The sequence below is a fragment of the Peromyscus maniculatus genome, chromosome 9 (genome assembly GCF_049852395.1).
Source record: "Peromyscus maniculatus bairdii isolate BWxNUB_F1_BW_parent chromosome 9, HU_Pman_BW_mat_3.1, whole genome shotgun sequence".
Lineage (NCBI taxonomy): Eukaryota > Metazoa > Chordata > Mammalia > Rodentia > Cricetidae > Peromyscus > Peromyscus maniculatus.
The window spans coordinates 58032899-58057450 of NC_134860.1; the positions used below are offsets into that span (position 1 = coordinate 58032899).

Here is a 24552-nt window from a genome sequence, read left to right on the forward strand (position 1 = left end):
ATCAGAGTCAAGACGGTTACCTCATTCCCAGGTTTGCTATCTTGGGTTCTTTGAACACTGTATAGTTACTTTTCTGTTGCGATGATAAAACACCATGACCAAGGTAGCTTAAGAAGAAGAGATTTTATTTTGGCTTATGGTTCCAGAAAGATGAGCCCATGATAGCAGAGAGACAGCATGAGTGCTGCTGGAGCAGGAAGCTGAGAGCTCACATCTTCAGACAGCAGGTGTGAACTAGAGAGAGCAACTGGAAATGGCATGAATCTCTGATGGTGCGGGCCTTTAAACACTCAAAGCCTGCCTCCAGTGACAGTCTTCCTCCAACAAGGCCACCCTGGGGACCACGTGTTCAAACACATGAGCCTAGAGGGCCATTCTTATTCAAACCAACACACACACACACACACACACACACACACACACACACACCATTCTACTTTGTCTGTTGGAATCTCATTATATCTCTTTGTATTTTTGTTGATGGTGTTAGCTGTTGTTGCAATTAGAATATACTTACACTTTTCAGGTCTATATAGTGTTCATAAATTGCAGAAACTTTTAGCCATGTACATTTCTTGACCCTTTCCCAAATGCCCTTTGTGTTGAGTGATCCTGTGTACCACAGTACATCTACTGATAACCCCACCAGACAGTGCTATAGTTTGGGGTCTAAATAGTTAGATGTGTTTTAAAGAGCTAAATAAGATCCAATTTCTATTTGCTGTCATTCTTTTGTAGGGTAAAAAGGGCCAAGGAAAAACACCCTGACCCTGACTTGACCCTAAGATCAGGGCTTGAAATCACACCAAACCCTGAGCTTGCCCCAGAATGAGACCACAAAAATCCACCAATCCCAAGTCACCTCTATATGAACTATTCAGAATAGGAAAATACAGAGAAGCAGAGAACAGGTAGCTGAAGGTGAGAGAGTGATGGAGGTAAGAAATGAGGGGATGAAAGTTAATGATGGAGTTGAAGCGGACAGAAAATACAATAAAAAACCACCTGAACTGTAAACTTCAGTCAGACAAATGTGAATTGCATCTCAACAAGATTTTAAAAATGGCACAATTAAAATTATAAATATTCACTTCACTCTACTTGGTCCATTTTATTTCATATCGATGTTGCCTACTTCATCTGTGAATTTCCCACAATCCACTATAACTGAATTGGTGGCCAACTTCCCAACCCCTGGATCTAGCACATAATCTATTAGTTTATTCTAAAACATCGAGGCCAAGTTTTTCTTCCTGAGTTCTAAACATCTCGAGCAAACTCACTCTATGCCTCATATTACTCTTCTTAAAAACAAGAGTCACAAAATGAGTGTCAGACGGTCCTTGCAAAGTAGATACTTGTTGATTTCAGTGACTGTTCAGAACTGGATTTTTCTTCCCAGTTCATTAGTTTCTGTAACACTAGGTTTTCGAAATCCAGTTAAAACGTGTGATTTTTGGCCTGAGAGAAAGAGAGAAATAGTTTAGACTGCAATGATAATAATAACAACTATTATTTATTGCATTCTGGCCTTGCACAAGGCATACATTTACATACCTTACTTGTGCCAAATTATGCAAATGTTCGCTCTATAAGGTATTACCTCTTTTTTACAAAGGAGGCAATTAATTAAATTATTATTATTATTGGTTTTTCGAGACAGAGTTTCTCTGTGTAGCCTCGCGCCTTTCCTGGAACTCACTTCGTAGCCCAGGTTGGCCTCGAACTTACAGAGATCAGCCTGCCCTGCCTCCTGAGTGCTGGGATTAAAGGTGTGCACCACCACCACCCAGCCTCATTAAATTATTTACTAAATAATTGGCCTAATGGCAACATTGCTCAGTAGTGGTAACGAGATCCAACCCTAGCCACATTGTTGAATGTCTGAGTGGAGGAGGGTGATTAACTACCAATTAAGAATTACTCACAAAATTGAATCCCACACTAAGTATTGGTGATACAAACCCAAACAAATAAAAACAAGATAGGACCTCTGGGATTACAGTTTAACAAGGGAAGTCAGTATATCACCAAACAAGAGAAATTACAACATGGTGGGTGTGGTTTGAATGAGCTGTTCCCCATAGTCTCTTGTATTTGAATATTTGGTTCCCAGCTGGTGGTGCTGTTTGGGGAGGCTTAGGAAGTGTGGCCTTGTTGGAGAAAGTACATTCCTAGAGGCAGGCTTTAAGTGCTTGCACCATTTCCAGTTCCCTCTTTCTGCTGCGTGCTTGTGGTTCACAACAGGAGCTCTCAGCTTGCTGTTCCAGCTACCATGCCTGTCTGCTGCCATGCTTCCCCATCTGATGAGGATGGACTCTTATCCCCGATGGAACTGATGAGACCAAGTAAACCCCTCTTTCTGTCAGTTGCCTTGGCCATAGCAGCAAAAAAGTCACCAATGCAGTGTTTATCACAGGTCTACTATCCGCCAGAGTAAGGTGGCTGCATCCTGTCTGCTGTAGGATCTGAGGAAGGATAAAGAAAGGAGGGCACCCAAAAGCTAATGTTTATCTCCGACGAGAGAAACCATCTGTGTTGTGAACTGAGCCCCTCTAAGGGCACAGGATTTTAGAAGGGTCTCTGAGTGAGAGGTCCAGAAGGAAGGTTTGGTAAAGGGAGGGAAAGCCAGACTGTAAGGGCCCTTGTGTGTGACAAGCCACAACATGGAGTAATGAGGAGCCAGGAGTGTGGGCTCCACGTGATCATCCTTGAATTCTGAAGAGATAAACTGTATGAACTCTGAGGGGGGACAGAGGTGTGAGCAATGAAAGTAGGAATCCAGGCCAGATGCTGTGCGAATAGTTGATTTAAAATTTAAAAGACAAGGAGTGAATTACACACCTGGAATCCTCTTTGAAGTATGTGAGCCAGGTGTGGGCTGACAATCACAGCTAGCAGCATGGCTGCACAGAGACACAAGGCAAACTGCTCACATTATATAAAGTTATACTAATTGCATTCAAGTCTGGGGATGTGGCTTGACACTTGTCTAACATGCATAAGGCCTAGGTTCAGCAAAATACATTGTAACATATACACATATGACATTAAAATGAAAATGGCATTTTTAAAATTCAATGTGAATTTTACATCTAAATTGTGGGAGCCCACAACTGACTCAGTTTTCCAGTTTGAATCTGAAGTCTATTCTGAGCCAATGAAGTTCAAGCTTGTTTGCTCCAGCAGTCCCGATTAGTCCACCGAGTCTCCTTGAAGGGCTGTGAGAAAGTCCTGATTAGCCCTTGGGAAGGAATATACTATCTAGCTAGATGCAGGCTGCTGGTAATCAGGTATCAGCCAGAGGTATTCTGAGATAGAAAATGAAACTGCCTGCTCCTTGATGCAAGGACAGAATAGATGGTGGTTGAATGCTGTGCATTGTTCTACCTCTGTCCTTCAAGACTGTATATAAGCTGGCTGTGAAATAAACTCAGGACTGTCCAGCATTGACTGGAGTCCTCTCGACTCTTTTCTGTCTTCTTCATTGTCTCTACAATCCGCATGCCCTCACCCAGATACCCAGCTGATTGTTGGCAGGCCTGACACTAAATGATCTCAGGTTTTCCTGGGAACTACTCCGTTTGCATTTTGTCTTAAAACAAATAAATTAAAAGTGCAGATTCTAAGCCAGGAAATGGTGACACATGCCTTTAATCCCAACACTCCAGAGACAGGTAGGCAGATCTCTGTGAGTTCGAGGACAGCCTGGTCTACAGAGTGAGTTCCAGGAAAACAAAGGCTACACAGAGAAACCCTGTCTCAAAAAAAAGAGGAGGAGGAGGGGGAGAATAGGAAGAGGATAAGGAAGAGGAAGAGGAGGAAGAGGAAGAAGAGAAAGAGGAGGAAGAAAATGCATATTCCTAAACCCAAGTTATTCTAAACACATTTGAATGTTTAATATTATAGCTAAGTGTCGTTTTAAACACATTTTTTTTTTTTGAGACAGGGTTTCTCCGTGTAGTTTTAGTGCCCATTCTGGATCTCGCTCTGTAGTCCAGGCTGGCCTTGAACTCACAGAAATCTGCCTTGGCTCATATGCCATTGTTTGTCAACCTTTTGTCAATACCATTGGCTCCTCTTCCCCACAAAGGTGTCTCATAAACAAACAAACAAACAAACAAACAAATAAATAAATAGGCTTTTCGTAGCCTTGGCTTCTTAAAGGGAAAAACCTAATCTATGTTCTGAGAATTATTTTAGCATGAATCTCAGGAGGAACTGTGGGCCAGGAGGGGTGGCACACATGCCCAGCACTCTGGATGCAGAGCCAAGAGGAATACACCACGTTTAAAGCCAGCCTGCGCTACATAGTGAGTTCTAGGCCAGCCAAGGTTATACACTGTTTCAAGACTAAAAAAACAAACAAACAAACAAATGAACAAGCAAGCAAGCAAAGAGGAAGGGAAAGAAAAGGAGAGACAAACAGTGGCTTGAACTACTTATTTCTCAAGACGACTCTCCAAGTGGGACTTATTTTAATGCAGTCCTGTTGGGATGTGCATTCAGGGGCCTCACAGAAACAAATGCAAATTGGTAATAGTGCTTATGACATCAAGAAAAAGCAGACTAGGCCAAAAAGTGATACCAGGAGTTTGGAGTATTACTGTGACAGACTTGACTGTGCTGTTTCAGGGAAGACTTGTGGAAGTGTTTGGAACTCTTAGAAGATGTGGAGAGAAATGTGGATGACAGAGACCTGGAATGTGAAGTTTCAGAGGGAAGCCAAGACTCTCTCAGGGTTATTCATGTGATATATCTAAGTTAAGAATCTGTGGTTTCTAATCAGCTAATACAAAGAATCAGTTGTGATTAATAAGAGACTAGCGTCATTGCAATGAAACTTTTGCTTACTGGACAATTAGTGCTAGATAGCCACAGCTAAAATGTCAGGTGTGACTAGTAAGAGACCAGCATTCCTGAGGCCAAATCTTACAAGCGTTTACTCAGGGCCACCACACAGACGCAAGGGTTCAGAGGGAGACTACGGCTTCGTCTCAAGCTGGAAGCAGAACCTGATAATATGTAAGAGATTGCCAGATGATGTTAGCTTTAAAGACATGAAGGAGTCCTGGAGAGCAGCTGAGGCCAGGAGAAGATGGCGGTGAAGGTGCAGCCTCATTTGCAGTGGAGACCCCAGAATAATGAAGTTGCCAAGACCATGGGACAGCACACACATGCTATGACCACCAAGGAGAGTAGCAGATGTGGCATGGAGTTGGCCTGAGTCTGAGACAAGCTGTGTACATTATGGATGGCACCAGAGAAATGGAGTTGCCCAAGCCCCCAGGAGCCCAGAAGACCACAAGTGTCAGATGGCAGACACTGAACTGTAAGATTTGGAGCTATACTGCTGGATATTGTTTTTTCTTAAGTTTGGTAGATTTATGCCTTGGTTCTTTCCTCTTGGGATAAAAAGTATGTGATTTGTTTATTTTACTTGAGAGACAGACTTTTAAAAAGAAGTTGGATTTTTTTTTTTTTGTTTTTTTTTTTTTTTTTGGTTTTTCGAGACAGGGTTTCTCTGTGTAGCTTTGCGCCTTTCCTGGAGCTCACTTGGTAGCCCAGGCTGGCCTCGAACTCACAGAGATCCGCCTGGCTCTGCCTCCCGAGTGCTGGGATTAAAGGCGTGTGCCACCAACGCCCAGCTGGATTTTTTAAAATGTTTAAAGTGTTGAAAATTTTAAAGGCCATGAGACTCTGGGTCTGACTATGTTTTATATTATGATATTAACATGCAATCTTAGAGATAAACGAAAAGGAAGAGATTTGGTTTAATAGTGATGTGCTTACAGTATGCCAAGTTGAAAAAAGTCAGAGAGGAAACGAATCATGTGTCTTATAAAGTTCTCAGAAGTTTTAGAAAGCCATGTCTCTGAGTAACTTAAAAAAAACTACTTTTCAAAGTTTTAAATTAACTTTGAATTTTAAAAATGGAAACTCATTATAGTATTTTCAAGAGTTTAAACTAACCAGACTATCATCAACTTGAGAGAACAATACTGTTTTTTATATAGATAGAAAAAAAGATGAACTCAGACCCAGGAAGACAGAAGTCGCATGTTCTCGCTGCTGTGTGGATCTTTAGATCTGTGTTTACACAAATTCCTGTAGAACCCAAGAAACTAGGAAGGGATCAGGTTTGAGTGGGAAGAGGGATGGGAGGGTAGGACAGAAGGATGTTGAGAAATAACACAAAGGATGTTTGAAGAAAAGATGTGAAAACCTCACTATTTTATAAGTTTCATATATATTCATATAAAGGAATTTAATTGGTGTTACCCTGTACAGGGTATGACACCCCTCTCAGTAGACATGGGTTGCCAAATAAAGATGCCAGTGCCAGATGCAGGGTACCTCCCTTGAGCTGTTGAACAGAGATGTCACAGAAAAGCCCCAAAGAGTACAGGTATTGCCACTGCTTTGATTGCTCATCAGAAATTGATGGTAGGACCCTGTTGCTGAGGACAACACGGTTACAGTCCATAGGGAGATGAAGTTGGTACTAAGCAGAAAGCTCCCTTCCTGCTGACTAGTTTTCTTACTAGAGGGTGCTGTGCAGGCTGCTGGGCGGGGGGGGGGGGGGGGGGGGGAAGCTATCAATGGTCTTCCTAGGCTGTGAATTCACTGAATTACAATAATGACCACTGTGCCAAGATATGTGGTGCAATGGAAGCACGGATGTCATGAGGCTATCAGTCACCGCTGTCTGCTTGGATTTAAGGCCCGATCCACAGGAAGAAACATACCTGGTACAGTAAATCTGGCCAAGAACCCATGGTTGGTGAGCTTACACGCTCACAGGTGAACAGAATGCTATTCTCCCACTAAATGCACATAGTATCAAACCGCCTTCTAAACTCCTCTCTCTCCTGGTCGACTGACTGGTGCAGCCCTCAGACCTCGTCAGAGTGGTTTCCTTCTGCAGTGGACAGCAGTTAACACAGAAACTCACAACTGGTCCAAGTGGGAGGACAAGTGTGAGTGGAGCTCTCAGCCACAAAGGGGACATCTGTATCACGCCTCCTCCACAAGGTTCACAGACTATTGAGGAAGAGGGAGGTGGAAAGATTTTAGGCACCAGAGATCAGGGAGAACAGGGCCTTCTGGGCACCACAGCTCCACTGTACTCATGAACTCACAGCAGCTGTGGTTGCCTGATCAAGGTCAAGGAAGGGGTACATGGTCCCCCACCCCTCATTGAGGGGCAATGGACAGGTTTCTGAGGTTAGTAGAGGCAGTTTTCCTCAAGGGTGCAAACTTGGTAGGGTTTGTGCAAACTCCTGGCCATGTCCTCTGGATGGCCCCACACCCATAAGTATATGGATAGCGACAAACTAGAGTCAGAGGTTATTGAAAAGTTGTGGTGGTAGGGATGAAATTGCATGAAACTCTCATTAAAGACAAATTTAAAGGATGAATAAGTTTGTGTGGCATCTAGAGATGACAGGAAAATGGGTGACCTGGAAAGCATTAGATTAAACAAAGCACCCAGACTCACAGAGACAAAATCTCATGTTGTCTCGAATGTGGGTCCTGGCTTATATGTATATCTGTAAGTGGGAGAGGAGTGGGGACACAGAAACTAGAGACCACAGACGTGGAGTTGGGCAGTGGGGGGAGGGTAACAGGGCACAGGTGCCATGAAAGCCTCAGGAGGCCATGGGGTATGGGAGAGTTCATGTGGGGGCTGAAGGGCTAGAGAAGAGGGAATGAAAGTCAACAATTCTACCTGAAGTGTCGTAATAAGACAGTGCATGCTAACTCATATTTTTTTCAATAAAAAATAAAGATAGGGACCTGCTGTGGCATGTCTTTCTGTGTGTTGTGAATATGTGTTGCTCCCATTGGCAAATAAATAAAGCTGTTACAGCCAGGCGGGAAATCCAAGAGAGATAGAGAGAACAGAAAGGTGGATCCACTGAGATGTGATCCAGCCACCCAAGAAGGAAGATGTTAAAGTACTGGTAAACCACGAAGCCACATGGCAAGAGATAGATTAACAGGAATGGGTTGAATTAAGTTGAAAGAGCTAGTTAATATAAGCAGGAGTCAAAGGTCAGGCAGTTTGTAATTAATATAAGCCTCTGTGTAATTATTTTATAAGCGGCTGCGGGACTGCAGGTGGGACGGAGAAACTTCTGCCTATAGGGACCATTTTTAATCATGCTTTAAACTGTATTACAAAGTTTACGTATACACTCATGGTAGTTATAGAAAAAAGAAAACAGCACAAAATCTGTTTCAAAGTGGCAGTTTTTAAAAACTCAGTAGAATCATTACCTGCAACAAGTATAGTCTAGAGGGTCCAGTGAGGTTTATTTTCGTTCTCAAACAGTACATGCAGATGCAACCTAGGATATTAGTGGACTTCACACTTGTGTTGTTTATCTAGACTTGGTATCTTTTAAGTCCTTATGTTCAGTTACAGGGTAAAATTGCAAAAGAAACAGGTGGGGAAAATGTTTACTGGCCACAGAGGGAGCTTTCTTCTGCCTTTTCAATTTTTCAGAACACAGAGAACACTGTTAACATGGGAAACCACAGGGTGGAGGCACTCCTCATCTGATGACAGACTGCAAGGGTTCTGTGTGGGATGAGTGTATTTTAGCATCATCACTTAGCACATCGTCAGTTAGCACGACATTCACTGAACTGCTTCTGTTGCCCGATGAAGGGCAAAGAATATCCCACTCAATAGCTAGAGTTACTGTGACTAGACACAAACGTCACCTATCCTAGCAGAAGGATTACTTCTAATCGCAATCAAAAGAAATGATCTTAAGTCACCAAGAAGTATGGAACAATACACAAAAAAGCTGAACAGGAATGTGGAGAGTGGAGCACAAGTTACGTTTTAGAGCCCCTTTAATATGTTCAAATCGAGATGATTATTTACAGTGCTGGGGCCTGAACCCAGGCCTTCATGTGTCCTGGACAAGTGCTCCATCTCTAAGCTACCCTTGCAACTCCAAGGACTACTTTATGTTTGGGGTCTTTAATGTTGCAATACTTTATAAATCAAATTCATACTCATTGCTAAAAACCAACTATTGTTTGACAACACTCAAGCACATTAATTTTCTTTGTGTCTTTCTCGATTAACAAGAATCCTTTCTTACAGTGTGTAGTTAAATTTAAAAGCCTAGTGTAGTTTGTTTATTTGAATCTAAGCTTATCCATCTATAATTCAGTCCCTTTTAGGGTACTTGTCTCTGTGCCCAGTTCCTCATGTCTGAGGCGGTACTCACCTCACAGAGCTGAGGAGTTAATATATGGAGCACCTAAGAGAAAGAAAAGCAATAGGCCATTCTAGGCCAGTAATCCTTCCTCTTCATCTTATGGTTCTCTTGGGTCATTTAAAGGGACAGCTGGACTTCTATGCACAGGCAACGAATACCCCAAAGCAGTATTTCTAAAGGCACCAAACATTAGTGGTGTGCGCCTGTAATCCAGGTTTCATGGGCAGAACTAGGAAGATGCAACTTTGAGCTACATAGCAAAATATAAAAGTAAATTGAAAAAAAAGAAGAAGAAAACTAAAAACAAAAACATCCAGCAAGGGCCCACTCCTTCCAAGGGACTACTGCTGACAGCTCAACAGCTGTATGTGTGTGGGGTCATTTTCTTCAGTGATGCAACTGATACACTGCCCTTGTCCCAGGAAAGAACTTCCCACTCGTGCTCAGGCAAAGAACCCTGAACTCAGTAAATCACACACAAAAGGGAGAAATGACAGGAATGGGGTTGGCACTGAAGAGATGGCTCGGTGGTTAAGAGCACTGGCTGCTCTTCTAGAGGGCCCAGGTTCAGTTGCCAGCACCCACATGGCGGCTCACAACCATCTGTAACTCCAGATCCAGGGGATCCATTCCCCTTTTCTGGGCTCCTACAGCACCTGGTATGCGTGTAGTACGTAGATATAACATGCAGGCAAAACACCCATACACACAAAATAATAACTTAGGAGGGGGCTTGTTGGGTAGAAGGGTTTCCATAGGAGAGGAGGTAGACGAGAGAGGAGTGTGGGGTGAAAACAACTCAATTCACAAAGTCGATGAAACTGTCAATGAAAATTAACATACAAACTGAAGTGTCCTAGAACAGATACCCCACACAAAATAAAAAGAATGAACAAAAGACGGGGCTCTTTGTAAACTGTTTCTGGTAGATTGTTTTCTTAATACAACCACCCATGTATATCAGGTTCATTCTCAACTGAAAAAGCGGAGGTCTAGGTTAGAAAAGATCACGCAGTGTAAAGACATGATTCTGAACCCAGTGGACTCCAGACATCTCACAGCAAAAAAAAATCTTAGTACCCACTAACAGAGATCCTACAAGCCACCAAGGACAAACTGCCAAGTGACCTAGTGTTAAAAAAAAAGACAAAGGCTGCTGCATGCAATTACAAGGATGCAAACAGCTAATATGTGTGGGCATACATCTAAAAGCTCAACTTCAACAACTATTGATTTACAACTGAGAGTTTAGATTACAAAGAAATAGATACTACTACACACTGATAGTAAAGCATAGAGCAACTGGGTGGGGGTGGGGGGTGGGGGGTGGGGGGTGGGGGGTGGGGGGGAGATCGAATTTTAAATCATACTTTATATACCATTCAGCAAATCAAATCCTTCTGAGAATCAATTGCAAAGAAGCATTAAACATATGCACAAAAGAGAGGAAACCAAGGGAAGAGATGCCCAAGCTGAGAGCCAGAAGCAGTTTTACTGTATGCATACAACAGCCCAGGAGACAACAGATCTGAAAGGCTGAAGGCCATTCAGCTGAACAGAGCCTTTTATACCTCCCCCGCCACACCCTTGCCTCCACCCACAGCAATCCAGAGTGCTATGTGTTTTGATTGGTTATATCGAGCTTGCTGAATAGAGATTGCTCAATTCCCCCATAGGCAGAATTTTTCACCCAAGCAGCAGAGTTTACAAGCCATTTACAGTGCAGGAAGGAAGAGGGAAAGATTTGGTTACTGAAGAGGCATAGTGCGATATCACAAGAATGTCAGCCTGTTGCTTCCCAGGCCTTCTGCTACATTCTCCTGCTTTGATGTTAGGATCCCTTTTTGGGTCACAGAGCATCATCTTGGCTTCAGGCTTTTATTTTCATAGCAACATAAATGTCAGTTTTTAATCTCAATTGTGCTTTCCGTGAGCGTAGAGATGTTTTTAGCCAAGGAAATTAGAGGCAGAATCAAGCAATCAATCAGGATTAAAAGGCACAGCACCTATGTGGCTTTTGAACTTCCCCAAGTGCCAAAACCATCTTCCAAATAAATCTCGGGGTCCCAAAATGTTCAAGCTTTGGACTGGAGCATGAGTTAACTTTGCCACTCCATCTGTGATGTCCTCTACAGTCCTTGCTGTTCTGCTTCGGCTGGCCTTTCCATAGAGGCAAGCACATAGTCTAAGACCAAGTGCTTTTGACACACTAAACTATCTATCTTGCCTTGTTGATTAGCTAGCAACTCAAGAGCAATGTTAAGTTGTATTAGTCATAAATCCAAAAACAGCCTGTGACCTAATGTTGCAGTTTAACTTACAGGAACTGTATGCTAGCCAAGGACCTATCTTCTAGCCTAGGGACCGGGCCAGAGAATATTGAGTTATATGTTCTGAGGGTCAGTCATTGTCTTCCTGGTCACTAATTTTTACAACTGGTGTTTTTGTTTGTTTGTTTGTTTGTTTTTCCTTCTCTGAATATTCAGCCCTTGCATACCCATCCTCTGGCTGTTCCCTGTTCCAGGAGTCTGGCAAATTTGCTGGAGTTCATGCTATTCTCTCCAAGAGCCAATACACTCCACATCGGGCTCAACATCATTCCAACCCTGTCAGAGATGAGAATAGTTTTGACAGTGGATGGGAGTTTGGTTCATAGTAGTTAGATCTTCACCTGAGTCCTTTGGGTGGTAACATCCTAAAACCTCTGGCCCAAACATGTTAAGATTTCCACAGGAGAAGTGAATTTGCTTCCCTATTGGGCCATAGTTTTTCCAGTGATTTAAGTTTTGAGGAGCCAGACCCATGTAGTTTGGTGGGGTATCTGATCTCATTATAGGGCTCTAGAAGACTCAACCATCTGGCATGCCAGGGCCATTCATCTCCTGTGTCAATTCCCCCATATATATAACAAGAACAGATGTTTAAAGACTAGACTATAGTCTCTTTCATAAGAATAGATGTAAGTGCATCCTCATAGTAGAAAGAAGGATGCATGGGTGGAGGCTCAGTGCAAGACACTAACCCTTCAACCTTCAGGGGAGTTCCAGGGTTCAAGCTGGCTATATGTATTTCAAGACAGAGGATCATTCTCAATTCTGGGCTTGCTGGGTTGAAGACAGCAAAGTCAACATGATAATAAGCCCCTGACACACAGCAGAATGTGGTTACATCCACCTGGAGGCAATTCAACTATCCAACTGAAGACATGCTATTACCATGTTGTCCTCAGTTTCTTTGGGGAACCAGGTGTCTCCAAGAATTTTATAGCTAGCTTGTCCTAAACTCAGCCAAGATTGGGACTGTTTACATGGGAATTATTTGACTATTACTTCCATCCTTGTTAGAGGCTGCCACATAACCTGTTGAAATGGAATGAGCTTGTCTTACAATTCCACATATATCAAAAGATGGTCTTTGGTGCAGAAGAATCAGAGGCTGTGTTTCTGTAATAAGGTTCTGTCCCATCTTTGAATTTCTAACTGTTCACATAAGGGGGAAGGTACTGGGGGTTAAAACAGGTGGATTGGTCTTTATAGTCGCAAGTTCTTGAGGTCTTTTCCTGGGATTCAAAATGAATGTGACAGAACAAGGTCCAGGTAACCCCATGCAAGAATCACAGGAAGGTTCAGAGACCATGACAGAAACAGATAGCAGCCATGTATCCTGTGCAAAAGAGGTAACAGACGGCTAACAGGAGCCTCTGGCCATAGTCTGCAGGGGCAGCCATCTGAATCCTGTAGCAAAGGCCCAAAGCAGGAAGACTGCAAGAGGTAAGAACAAGGGGTTGGAAATGCATTCATGAGGTAGGAAGAAGGGCAGCAATTTGCTTGTCCCACCAATGGCTGATTCCTCAAGGTTCCATCCTGAGTAGGTCAGTCAGCTTTTGGAGTGACTGAAGCAGGGCTGATCTCTGCTTTCGTTGTGCCTCTTGATCTCTTCAAGACCTTTGGTGGTGCGGCTGCATTCCTTCGGATGGTCAGCTTGTGCGGTGTCGCTGGATCAGGAACACATTCCCAGTTATTGGAGGCTGGGTTCTCTTTGCTGTGATGAATCCTGGGAGCCATCTTGGCCGCCTTTACTGCAGTGGGAGCGGATAAATTAACAGTGAGTCCACCTTTCCATTAAGGCTTCAGGGACTGGACATTCCATTCTTTTATGCAGACTTCATCTCCTGGTTTAAAGGAGTGTGTGAAGCCGGGCGGTGGTGGCGCACGCCTTTAATCCCAGCACTCGGGAGGCAGAGGCAGGCGGATCTCTGTGAGTTCGAGGCCAGCCTGGGCTACCAAGTGAGCTCCAGGAAAGGCGCAAAGCTACACAGAGAAACCCTGTCTCGAAAAACCAAAAAAAAAAAAAAAAAAAAAAAAAAGGAGTGTGTGTGTTTGTGGTTAGGCTTACAGGCAACAAATGCCCCCCTGGCTTTGTGATGAATGGGGGCAGGGCTGAGCAGAGCCCCTGCATCTGCTGTCTTAAAGTGATGTTGTCCAATCCTTTTAAATTTCCATGTATTCCCCTGACAAGGAGAGGATACCCACAAAGGATTTCATAAACAGGAAACCCTGTTTGTTTGGTAGTGAATCTGATTCTTAACAAATCAACTGGCAGCAATTAATCGGTGCTAATGAACCTTTTGCCATAGTTTGCCTATCTGTAATTTTACTGTCCACATACCCCACCTTCCAAGAGCTCTATGGATGATATTTGTGTAGCTTCTAGGTGATTTTTAACCCTCTGGCTACCAATTGAACTATGCTGGTAGCCAGTAGCCATGTCAGAGGAACAGCAAGTGGCAATTGGGGTTCAGGGTATCAGCCCACCAGAAGAAAAACTCCCTGATGGGTATATGCCTTGTTAAGCAAGACCATGCATGAGGCTACAGACTCCAGAATATCTTTTGCTTCTGCTGTACCTTTCTGATATCCGACATGGTATATTGGTTGTGGGGAGTCCGCCACTGCCTGTACTGTAGTGTGTTTATCTCATGGCAACATCCCGATCTACTGGCATTTATATCTGCGGTTCTTCCTTATTGCTGTACTGTCTAAATTGGTAATAATAATTAGTCTATATAGAATTTTGATAAATAAAAATGAATATAAGGAAATGCTACACAGTCAGGGCCTATGAGTTTCACCTAAGGAATTGCTTCAGATCACAGCACAAATTAATGATTAACTGGGAGCCAGATTGGCTCAAACACCTTTAATTTTATTGCTAAGCACCACTTGAGGATACAAAAGTACAAAATAGCTTTAGATTAGAACACATGCCTTGCTAATGGTTTTTAAGATAAACATTCCCAGAAAAGCAATCTGTAAGGACATAACTGAGCTGTCTGGCTAGGTTATAAATACAAGACAGCCCAATTATTGCTAGCTGGCAAATGATTAATTCCTTGCACCCATTTCTGACCTGAATTTGTGAAAATGAATTCTAATTAGTCAAAGCTACAGAAAGTAATTTGACTCTGTAGTCCCAATATAGGGCTACGGGTTTTCTTTAGATATTGAAGGGTCACACACAGGACAAAAAGTACATTTTAAGATTTAACCAACATGGTGTCATAGTATCATGGAAAATGCTGGCTGAGCTGATACTAAAAGATATATGGTACCTGAGCCTGAACTAGAGAATCTATGACACCCTGAGTGTCTTTTTGTCTGAAACCGGGCACACACTTAAACCTGGGAGTCTGAAGCCTGTAATGATTTCTTTCTGTTGGCATTTTTCTCCACAGTGAGAACATTCTCCCTGCTCTGCAGCTTTATAAAGCTGGTTCTTCCAGAACAGAGAATTCTGATACCCAAACACACCAGTCTCTCTGAGAAGCTCAAATCTGACATGAGGGTCTGCAGAACTAACAGAGCAAACGGCCTGCTTTCTCTAAGGACAGAGTTGGAACTGCACCTGTGACAAATGAAGCCTGAGATATTTGACCCTTTCTTAGTAGATTTGTGAGTGTGTGGCGTGGGGAGTTGTTTTGAGACAGGGTCTCTTCTATGTAGCTCTGGCTGGCCTGGAACTCGCTATGTAGACTAGACAGTCCTCAGACTCAATTTGACCTGCCTGCTTCTGCCTCCCAAATGTTGGGATTAAAGGTCAGAATATCTGGCCAGATTGTGGCTTTTTACTAGAGTTTATATTCAGTTTTCCATAGCACAGTAAAGAATGCTATGTCCCCATCAGTCTTCTTTGGTGGCTCCAGCCAGCACTAAATCATCCACATATCGGAGTAATATACAGCTACATTGGTCAACTAGCACAGTGCCAAAAATGTTAAGGGAATTTTCAAATCTGGGGCAATCTGGTCCAAGTTCATTGACTTCTGTCACTGTTTGGCTGCTGGGATAGAGGGGTGTGAATCCAGCAGCTGATCCTTTACATCTAAAGAAAACAGACTAAGCAGGATCAGACCCTGGAGGGGGTAAGGCTTGGGGACAGCTGGATGCAAAATCACTGTGATTAACTGCCCTAAGTCCTGTAGTGGATGGTAATCATCAGTCCTCTGGTTCTGGCCTGACAGGAGAGGTGTACTCCAAGCTGATTGACAGGACTAGAGAATTTTCTATTTTAAGAGTTTTTCTAGACATTTTAAAGCCCCAACTTGTGCCTCTTTGAGAGGGATGTTGCCTCTGGCAAGTGGGCTATCCCAGGTCTTAACTGGAGGAATATTTCAGGAGAGCCCTGGTGAGCTGACCTCAGTCCCCAACCCAAGAACTGTGAGAGGGAGCTCAGGTCCCTGCTGTGGTTTCTTAGCCAAGCCAAATAGTTATCATTCCTTTTCTCAGTGGACAGCAGGAGTCAATTTTTTTGTTTCAGGTCTTCCCAGAGTGTGAGTTTCCTGGTTCTGGGGAATTAAAGGTTACTTGAACTTGCAGCTTTCCGAGGTCAACCAGAAGAGGCACTGTACAATCAGGATGATACAGAACTAGTCACAGATAACTTCATGGCTCCCAGACTCCAACAGCCAGAGATGAAGAAAAGATGCCTGTGGCTCCCACAACTGGTAGTGTGCTTCTGAAAATGGGGGACCCATGGGTTAGGTCACAACCAAATAGGTGGCCTCAGTGTCCATATAAGATCAACTGGGCAGCTCCAGCAGCTATTTTGACTATATGCTCTTTGCAGGGCCAATGGAATGGGCCCTAGTCTACTCTTTTCTCTTTTTTTTTTTTTTTTTTTTTTTTTTTTTGTGTGTGTGTGTGTGTGTGTGTGTGGTTTTTCGAGACAGGGTTTCTCTGTGTAGCTTTGGAGCCTGTCCTGGAACTCACTCTGTAGCCCAGGCTGGCCTCGAACTCACAGAGATCCACCTGCTTCTGCCTCCCGAGTGCTGGGATTAAAGGCGTGCACCACCACCGCCCGGCTTCTTGGTTTTCTATAGCAGCTAAGCAGCCTACAATCTCACTTTCCTGGGGCCTCTTTGACTGTCCCGGCTGCTATCATCCAGTCTCTCTCCTCGCCAGGGACCTGAGCAGGGACTCCCTGCCCTGAGTGGGTATTCCTTTTTCCAATGGTCTATGAAAATATGCACACTGGTTGAGCCAGTTTCACCTCTGAGCAAGGTGGTCCATCCCATCAGCCTCTCTATTGGCATCAGCCCCAATTTGGTCAGACACTGCCCCATGGCGGCTCTGAACATTCTACCAGGTTAGCAGTCAGCACATTTACTTTTCTTTTTAACCTTTGATTTGCCTCACATTTGGCTTCCTAGTCTCAGAACTTTATAAGACACCCCCAGTAATGGGCTGGCATTTGTTCAAACCCTCCACAAGTTTCTGCAGCTTGCATCTGATGTGTCTGAGCCTTGCCAACAAAGGCTGCATTAACTCTTTGTTGGCTCTTGGCTGCTTTGAAGTCAAATGGAGTGTAGACTACTTCAGTCTCTCATACAATAGATTCAGGCTCCCCCCAGGTCCCCAAAGCACTTCTGAAACTTTCCCCCATGTTTATTACCTTTCTACCCCTTTTGTTTCCAATTAAAAGAATCTCCAGTTTATCACCTGAGCCTCTCCAACCCCATATTCCACCATCACTGTGGTCCCAATGATACCTCCTCAGGAAGGTCATCTCCTCCTTGGATCATCTGGGGCATGTTCCCTTAGCCATCTTGGGCCAAGCTGGAGTGGTGGTAAGCAATCTGCCCATGTGATACTCAACTTGGTTTGGAATAACAGGTTGCACTGAGTGGAAGACTAAAGTTTTTTTCTTTCTTTCTTTCTTTTTTTTTTTTTTGAGAGTGTGGATTTTTTTTTAAATTTAAGAAGTCAGTGGCAGGAAAGGTTGTTAATTTGCCTCCAGGGACCTGTCCTTATTGGTCAAAATAGATGGGCCTCCAAATCTCTCAAAATGGTAACTGCAGAGCATCCAGGACATCTATCATGTCCAATGGGCCGAGATTTGGCCTTCTTTGCTCTTTCCCACTGGGGTGTAGTGCGTTACATCCGGTGGTTCCAGGAGTCTCAGAAGGAATGGTTGTTCCAAAGGAAGGGACAGTTCCAAGTGATGGTTCTGCTATTATGGGGGCTGGTGATGATGCTGGCACTGGCAGGGCTAAGAGTATTGGACTCCATTCCCACCAGGTGCTGGGGGCATAGGTGTTGGCAGTGAGTGGGTACAACTGTACATATGGTGGAGAGACTTCTGGGGCTCCTCAGCTAAAACAGGTTTCTTCTCAGGCTTAGGCTCCGCTCTGTTATTAAGAAGACATCATTATCCCCTACCATCATGATTTTATAGTTCTTCTCCAAGCAGGCTTTCAGGCAGCACATACTGAGAGGACAGTGTCCTGCCACCAAGCAATGGAAGGAAACTGGTCGGGGTTCTCTCAATCTCCTCTAATGTCTTACTACTTTACTATCTCTTTATGCAGTGACCCCTCATGGGGTCATCCCACCCCCAAATACAGCCAATGTTTCACAAAAAGCCCTGTTTCCTGGGAGTTTGACATTCACTGTCTACCCTGAATACCTCTTTTGAAAACTGTGATGCATTCAAAAGGTGTAGGCTTACTATGTTGTTCACTCATAGGTGGCACTCAGCCACTTTCTCAGTTCTTCAAATACACAGGATTCCCCACCCCTTTGCCCATAGCTAAGATACACTCACTCTACCCCACCCCTTGCCCAATGCTCAGAAGTCACTGCAGAGTTGTCCTTTGTTGTTTTTAAGCAGGTTATTCAGTCAGCAAGGCCTCTTAGACAACTGTTCTTCTCTTCCACTCAATGGAGTGAGCTAACAGGAACCAGAACCATACGAACCAGGTTCTTCCCAATTCGATGAGTGAGGTCCCCTGACCTGGTTCATGGGCCTGGATTCAACTGCACATTCAGGAGCTTTGTCCCAGTTCCCCAGGAAGAGCCAATCTCCTACAGATTAAATGGTGCCATGCAAGTAGCCACTCCCAATGTCTTGGAAACACCCACCACCCTGGGAGGGAGAGGAGTTGGAGATGCAAAAAAGGTGAAATCACTTCCTGGCCAATGCATCAGAAATGCCACAGAAACTAAGGGAAGAAAACCCCAAGCTGAGAGCCAGAAGCAGTTTTACTGTATGAATACAATAGCCCAGCAGACAACAGTCTAAAGGCTGAAGGCCATTCAGCTCAACAGAGCCTTTTATACCCTCTCTGTTCCCTTACCCACTTCCACAGCAATCCAGTGATATATATTTTGATTGGTTGTATTGAGTTTGCTTAATAGAGAATGCTCATCTGCCCCATAAGCAAGCAGCAGAATTAACCACAAGCCATCTCTAGTGCAGGGGCAAGGAATCCAGCTATAGAATAGGCAGTGAGGCATTGCAAAGTGCTGACCAGCCTGTTGCAGGCATTTCCTGTTAACTTCTCGGGGCCTTCTACCATGCCATGTGCAAAACTACTCCCAACTACAGAACTGAGCCCAACTGACCATCAACAGGGAAGAGCTGAAGAGATCCCGGGACAACTACTGGGGTATGGAGAGGGAAAGAGCGTGCAAACGGCAATCTCTATGAGCTGAGATGGGAAGAGGGGAGAATATGCCACAAAGGCGAGGAAATCAAAGTCACAGAATACTTAGGATACTTTGTTGTTGTCAATGTGCTTGTTTAAAAAGGAGCTAGGAGAAAATAAAATGAGAATACAAAAGAAAAAAAAAAAAAGCAGAGTGACTACCCATACACCCTCAAAGGACATTTTTAGAACAGTCTGGCAAGACACCCAAACAATTAAAGTGCACACTTGGCTGGGTAGGAGTGAGGCTAAGCTGAAGAAGCCCTTGCTTTTTACTCCAATGTCCACCTGCCTAATCATGATGCTTAATGCTATCATTTTTAGAAGACAAAACCACGTAACACAGAAGCTACTATCCTTCTCCCCTCTGCCCATTTAGACTATGTGTGGCAGGGGAGGCAGAGAGGCCCACTGAGGTTGAAATTGGGACTCACTCTTAGTGCTTTTCCACCTTATTCAGTGAGACAGACAGGGTCTCCTGGTCAAAGCCAGCGCTTGCTGGTGTGGCTAGTCTCCCTGACCAGCTGGCTCTGCCCCCCGTGCCTGGACAGGAGGGCTGTCACTAGCATTTTTGATCGTCATACTGGCATACTAAGCACTTTAACAACTGGGCAATCTGCCCAGTCAGAATGTACTCCATCTTCTTTAGCCTTTTGTTAAAAACAAAAGAGAGCAGGACTATAACTTACTAGTGTAGGAAACGCTAAAACCCAATCAAAGAGAATAAAGAAGCAAGGCCAGTCTGGTCTACATGAGTGAGTGCCAGGAGAGCCATGGTGGTTACACAGGGAAACCCTGTCTCAAGAAACTAAAGAGAGAGAGAGAAAGAGAAAACGAAGAAGCAAAACAGAATTATATATGCACAACTGCTGAGACCTACAAAGATTCAAAGCAACTACCACAACTTTATTGTTTCCATAATGGGCTCTGGACAAGGTGAAGACAAAGGAGACAAGGACAACAGTGACTCTATCACAAATGAATGTTACAAGTCTCCAGTGGTTCAACACAGGAAAATGTATAGAAAGAAAAAACCCAGAGAAATATAAATATTCAGATATTTGCAGCACAATACAATGTCCTTAAAAAACAACAAAGCAGTATTTTTGTAATGGTATATGTAACTCTGACAGTAATTTAAAATGCCAACGTACACCTTTTCCCTATCCTCCCCTATAATCTAGACTGAGGATTGCAGAATTATAAAAATATACAAATAAAAACATGTTTAGTGCTCAGAGACAAATAATTCTCCTTATTTCAATGCATCAAGATGCAATTATTAAATTCAGGAATGCCAGTTATATGCAGATAAATAAAACAGACCAACAATACTTTTATAATCAAACCCAACTAACATTATACTAAAAATATATATGCGTATATGTATCTATATACACCACACCTATTTTAGAAAAAAGGTGCCTTGGTGAAAATGATTCTGAAAATATTCACTGATGAACGTTATGTATGAAACCTTCTATGTAAAAAATTAAACTATTTTTGTGCAACTTCACGGTTTCACCCCACCTGAAAACTACTGGAAAGACATTTCACGCTGACATGGTCCTAAGGCAATTCCTTCTATAGTGGTTCTCCACCCACTCAACACCAAGATGGCAGCACAGACAAGAGGTCACATAGACACAACCTGACATACCTCTGTGGCACTCCCTGGAACTCTACTCACTCTTAAAACCAGGAAGTTTACAGTTGCTACAAAGACTTATCCTAAAATGCAGTTTCTCTAGTACAAATTAAGCACTCGAGATATTAAGAGGCTGAGAAGCCACTTCATTTGGTTTCTCAATAGCCCTATAAGGAATTCTGTATTGGAACAGCTAAACAAGTTCTCACTGAATTAGCATTGCATCCTTCACCTGCATAGATTCAATTTGGCTTAATAGCTCTTTGTCCCAGAACATCAGTCTGGTTCACATACATTCCTAACTAAAAGTCCATCTCATTTATGAAAAACAGATTCCAGATTCCATAGTAGTACCATGAGAATATATAGAATAATAAAGGTTTCTAAAATCTGTTGATGAACCTTAGAGCATTCCTCAGTGGGAGTAACTACCAAGGGTCCAAGTATAAAGAAAGACAGAAGAGTGGGACAATGAAGTTGACTGGATTAAATATTTATGTCAATAGTAATGTCTAGTAAACAAATGAAATGACAAGGTACCCCGAGCTACTCCTTCTATAAGCACTGAGGACCTGAAGCATAAAGGGAGTAACTCAATACACTAGAAAAGGAGAAGAGTCTGAGGCAAGAGTTGTAGGTGTGTAAATATATATTTTATGTGCACACATAATGTGTGCATTACTCTCTATATAATTACATACATATCCACAAGATGCCCTGCAGCACAGTTCTAAAGGCCTTGTCAAGGAACAAACTACTTCTAGCACAGGCCCTAGAGTTCATACTATCTGCATAAGAAACCAATGTGCATGTGCTCACAGCATAAACCTTAGCAACAAAACATTGCTATAACACTAGGAGAAATCACAGGTTTTAGGCTGATGGATCTTTTTCACCATTATCAATCAGCAATTTAATCACAATATTTCTTACATGGAGAATCAAAAATAATAGCAACAAAACTACAACTGGATTTTGAATTCACAAGAGGTTTGGTAAGGTAAACAAACAAAGTTCAATTTCCAGAGTAAGAATATCAAAACTTTATAAATCTCCCAAGATGCAGTTCAATTACTACATCATTAGAAAAATAGAATCATAGAATGAGCGGCGCCGGCTAAGCATTCCCAACACATTGACCCGTATGTTTATCTCTTTCCTCTTTTGTTTCCAGCTGGAGGTCTCTTCAACTGAAGGAGTTGTCCTCCTGTTCCAAACCCCGCAGAGGCAGGATTGGACACCCCAAATGTCAAACCAGCTGATGCCGTGATGCCAGGATTGCTGAAGTTAAACCCAGACGTACTTGAGCTGCCAAAGCCTTATGTTCAGGGAAGAAAATATTCAAATGAGAAGTTAAATCACAAAACAAATATAAAAAACAGGGAGGAGTGGAAATTTTTATCTGAGAATACACAATTTATAAGAGTGGGAAATGCCTATGGCCCCTGAATTTCTAACGTGGAACTTCACAGAAAAATAATTTAGCTAACAGCTAAAAAGCACCTTGAGAGACAGAAGTCTGGTGATACTGACCAAGAGAGCAAGCTAGCACACACAACTGAAATCTGCAGGAAAATTCAAGCTGGCATGAACTTCCTTGTCTGTATGCTAACATGTTTTACATGCTATGTGCATAAAATTACATCATTATGTACATATTATGTTAGTGTCTTCCTACTCAGGCTCACCAAATACATTTCAGAAAAGACCTTCAAGGCATCTGGACCTGTCCTTAAATCCTGAGCCCTTCAGGAAAACCTCAACCCAACTCAATGTTCAAGACAATGCCAATAATGTGTATTATAAGAACCTTCATAATGAAGAGCAAGTGTTCTGACTACCTGGTTATCAGATGTAGTATTTAGATTCTAGTCCTAATACCAATGATTACAAATCTTACTCTATTACTGGCACCGCTGACTTTAAATACTTCTGATAGTAAGTGGAATTTCCTAAATTTGAACACATTTTTTAACAGTGTTACATCATTATTTTAGACTTGCTATTATCCCTACACATTACACATCAGGACAAGTATTATTTACAAATATAAAGTGGAAAGGTAAACATATTTTTGAGTTTTCTACTAGGAGTAGATTAAACCTATTTAAAAATGAACAAAGAACCAAGTTGATCATTATTCATAAACTACACTACCCCTTAAAATCAGAGGTACTAACAACGGAAGATGACCTGTTTGGAGGGAGATGACTCTCGTAGTTGACTGCCTGGTGGTACAGGCCTACAGTGTCAGCTACTTGGGAGGCCGAGGCAGGAGCATGAGTGCAAGGCCAGCCTGGACAACTCAGTGAGATTGTGGCTCCAGGTGAAAAGTAAAAAGGAGGCTAGAGAAATAGCTCAGTGGTACAGTCTTTGCCTAGCATGGGTAAAACCCTCATGTTCACCCCCAGTACAAAAAAAAAGGTTCTCCAGGATGGAAAAGCAAACCACCAAAATATAACTACTGGGTTACTGGGGGTGTAGAAGGAAGCCTTCAACCATAGTCACTCACTAGGATTCAAAAGAATCTCTAGTTAAATGTTTCTAAGTCTTGTTACATACAACCATGAAAGGTAAGGCTACACAATTTAGTCAGTCAAACCTGCTTCCTCAGAGTAAAGTGAATTAGAGATCTTCAGGGGTTACTGAGAGTAAGAACGTGTGTCATCTTCAGTTACATGATTTGTACTTTTTCACGTGCCTGCAACTCAGGCAGAAGCACACAAACCTGCACTAAGACTTCCTGAGGGTTTATCTGTTGTTCCAAATCCAAATGTGGAGGCCCCTGTGGTGCCGCATCCGAAACCAGAGCTAGCTCCAAATCCTAGTGGAGGTAACAGAGAAATACACAGTGCACATAAAACACAGATTACAGGCTGCTCACAACCAACCAACCACCACCACAGCTCAAATAAACGCAGTGTTCACAGTCTCCGTGACCTCAGACTTCCTGAGCAGACTCATTCTCAATAAAACACTACTTTATCCAGACTAGCTCATGACCTAGCAGCAATTTTTAAAAACGAAGCTACTAAAGTCAAGATCATATTGTTTTTTTGACCACTGAAATGACTATAGACTATTAAATATATGCCTAGCTGAAGCATTATTTCGTTTTGTAAAAATAAAATGGCTGACTAAATTCATAAGCAAGCATGACTTGTACAACAGTGTAAACATTACAATATTCCAAGGTACATGCTTTCTGATCCGTACTAACCACAGGGCAGTTAACTACCTCAATCTACTCTGTTACATTAAATTTTGCCATGGTACTCTCCATGTTAACATTGACAAACTGTCTTCCCTCCTCAAACATATTTTTCATCATACAAAGCCCATGAAGAAATTCTAAGTACTCAAAGATAATTAACCAGGAATTCTCTATACAAACTCCAAATTATTGTTGTTGTTGTTATTGTTGTTTTGGAGACAGAGTTTTATGTTATTTCCTACATAGCTGAGGATGGATCAGCACTCGCGATCCTCTTGCCTCCGCCTCCTGAGTGCTGGCACTCCAGATGTGCACCACTGCTCTCTATCTGCAATTAGCGGGAACCAAGGCTTCATGTGTGCTGGGTGAGCACTCTACCAGCTAAGATGCACCTCCAGCAAAGTTCAAATCCCTTTTGCTATTCTGCAATGGCTTACTGAAATACTAAAGTTGAAAGTGAACT

General features: G+C 42.8%; 1 protein-coding gene across 2 annotated transcripts in view; it reads right to left on the bottom strand.

Annotated features, from left to right (window-relative positions):
* Nucleotides 1–1091: 1091 nt before the first annotated feature.
* Nucleotides 1092–24552, bottom strand: part of Nup58 (nucleoporin 58) — a 54452-nt gene continuing 30991 nt past the window's right edge. Inside the window, exons 14-15 of one of the 2 annotated variants that reach the window (XM_042284957.2) lie at nucleotides 23604–23699; nucleotides 1092–1461 (exon numbers count right to left, since the gene is read on the bottom strand). In XM_042284957.2, the coding sequence (XP_042140891.1) occupies nucleotides 1379–1461; nucleotides 23604–23699 (179 nt within the window). In that variant the 3' untranslated portion in view covers nucleotides 1092–1378. Of the gene's footprint in view, nucleotides 1462–20112; nucleotides 22194–23603; nucleotides 23700–24552 lie in introns of those variants that run through there. The other variant, XM_042284956.2, reaches the window with a different exon arrangement.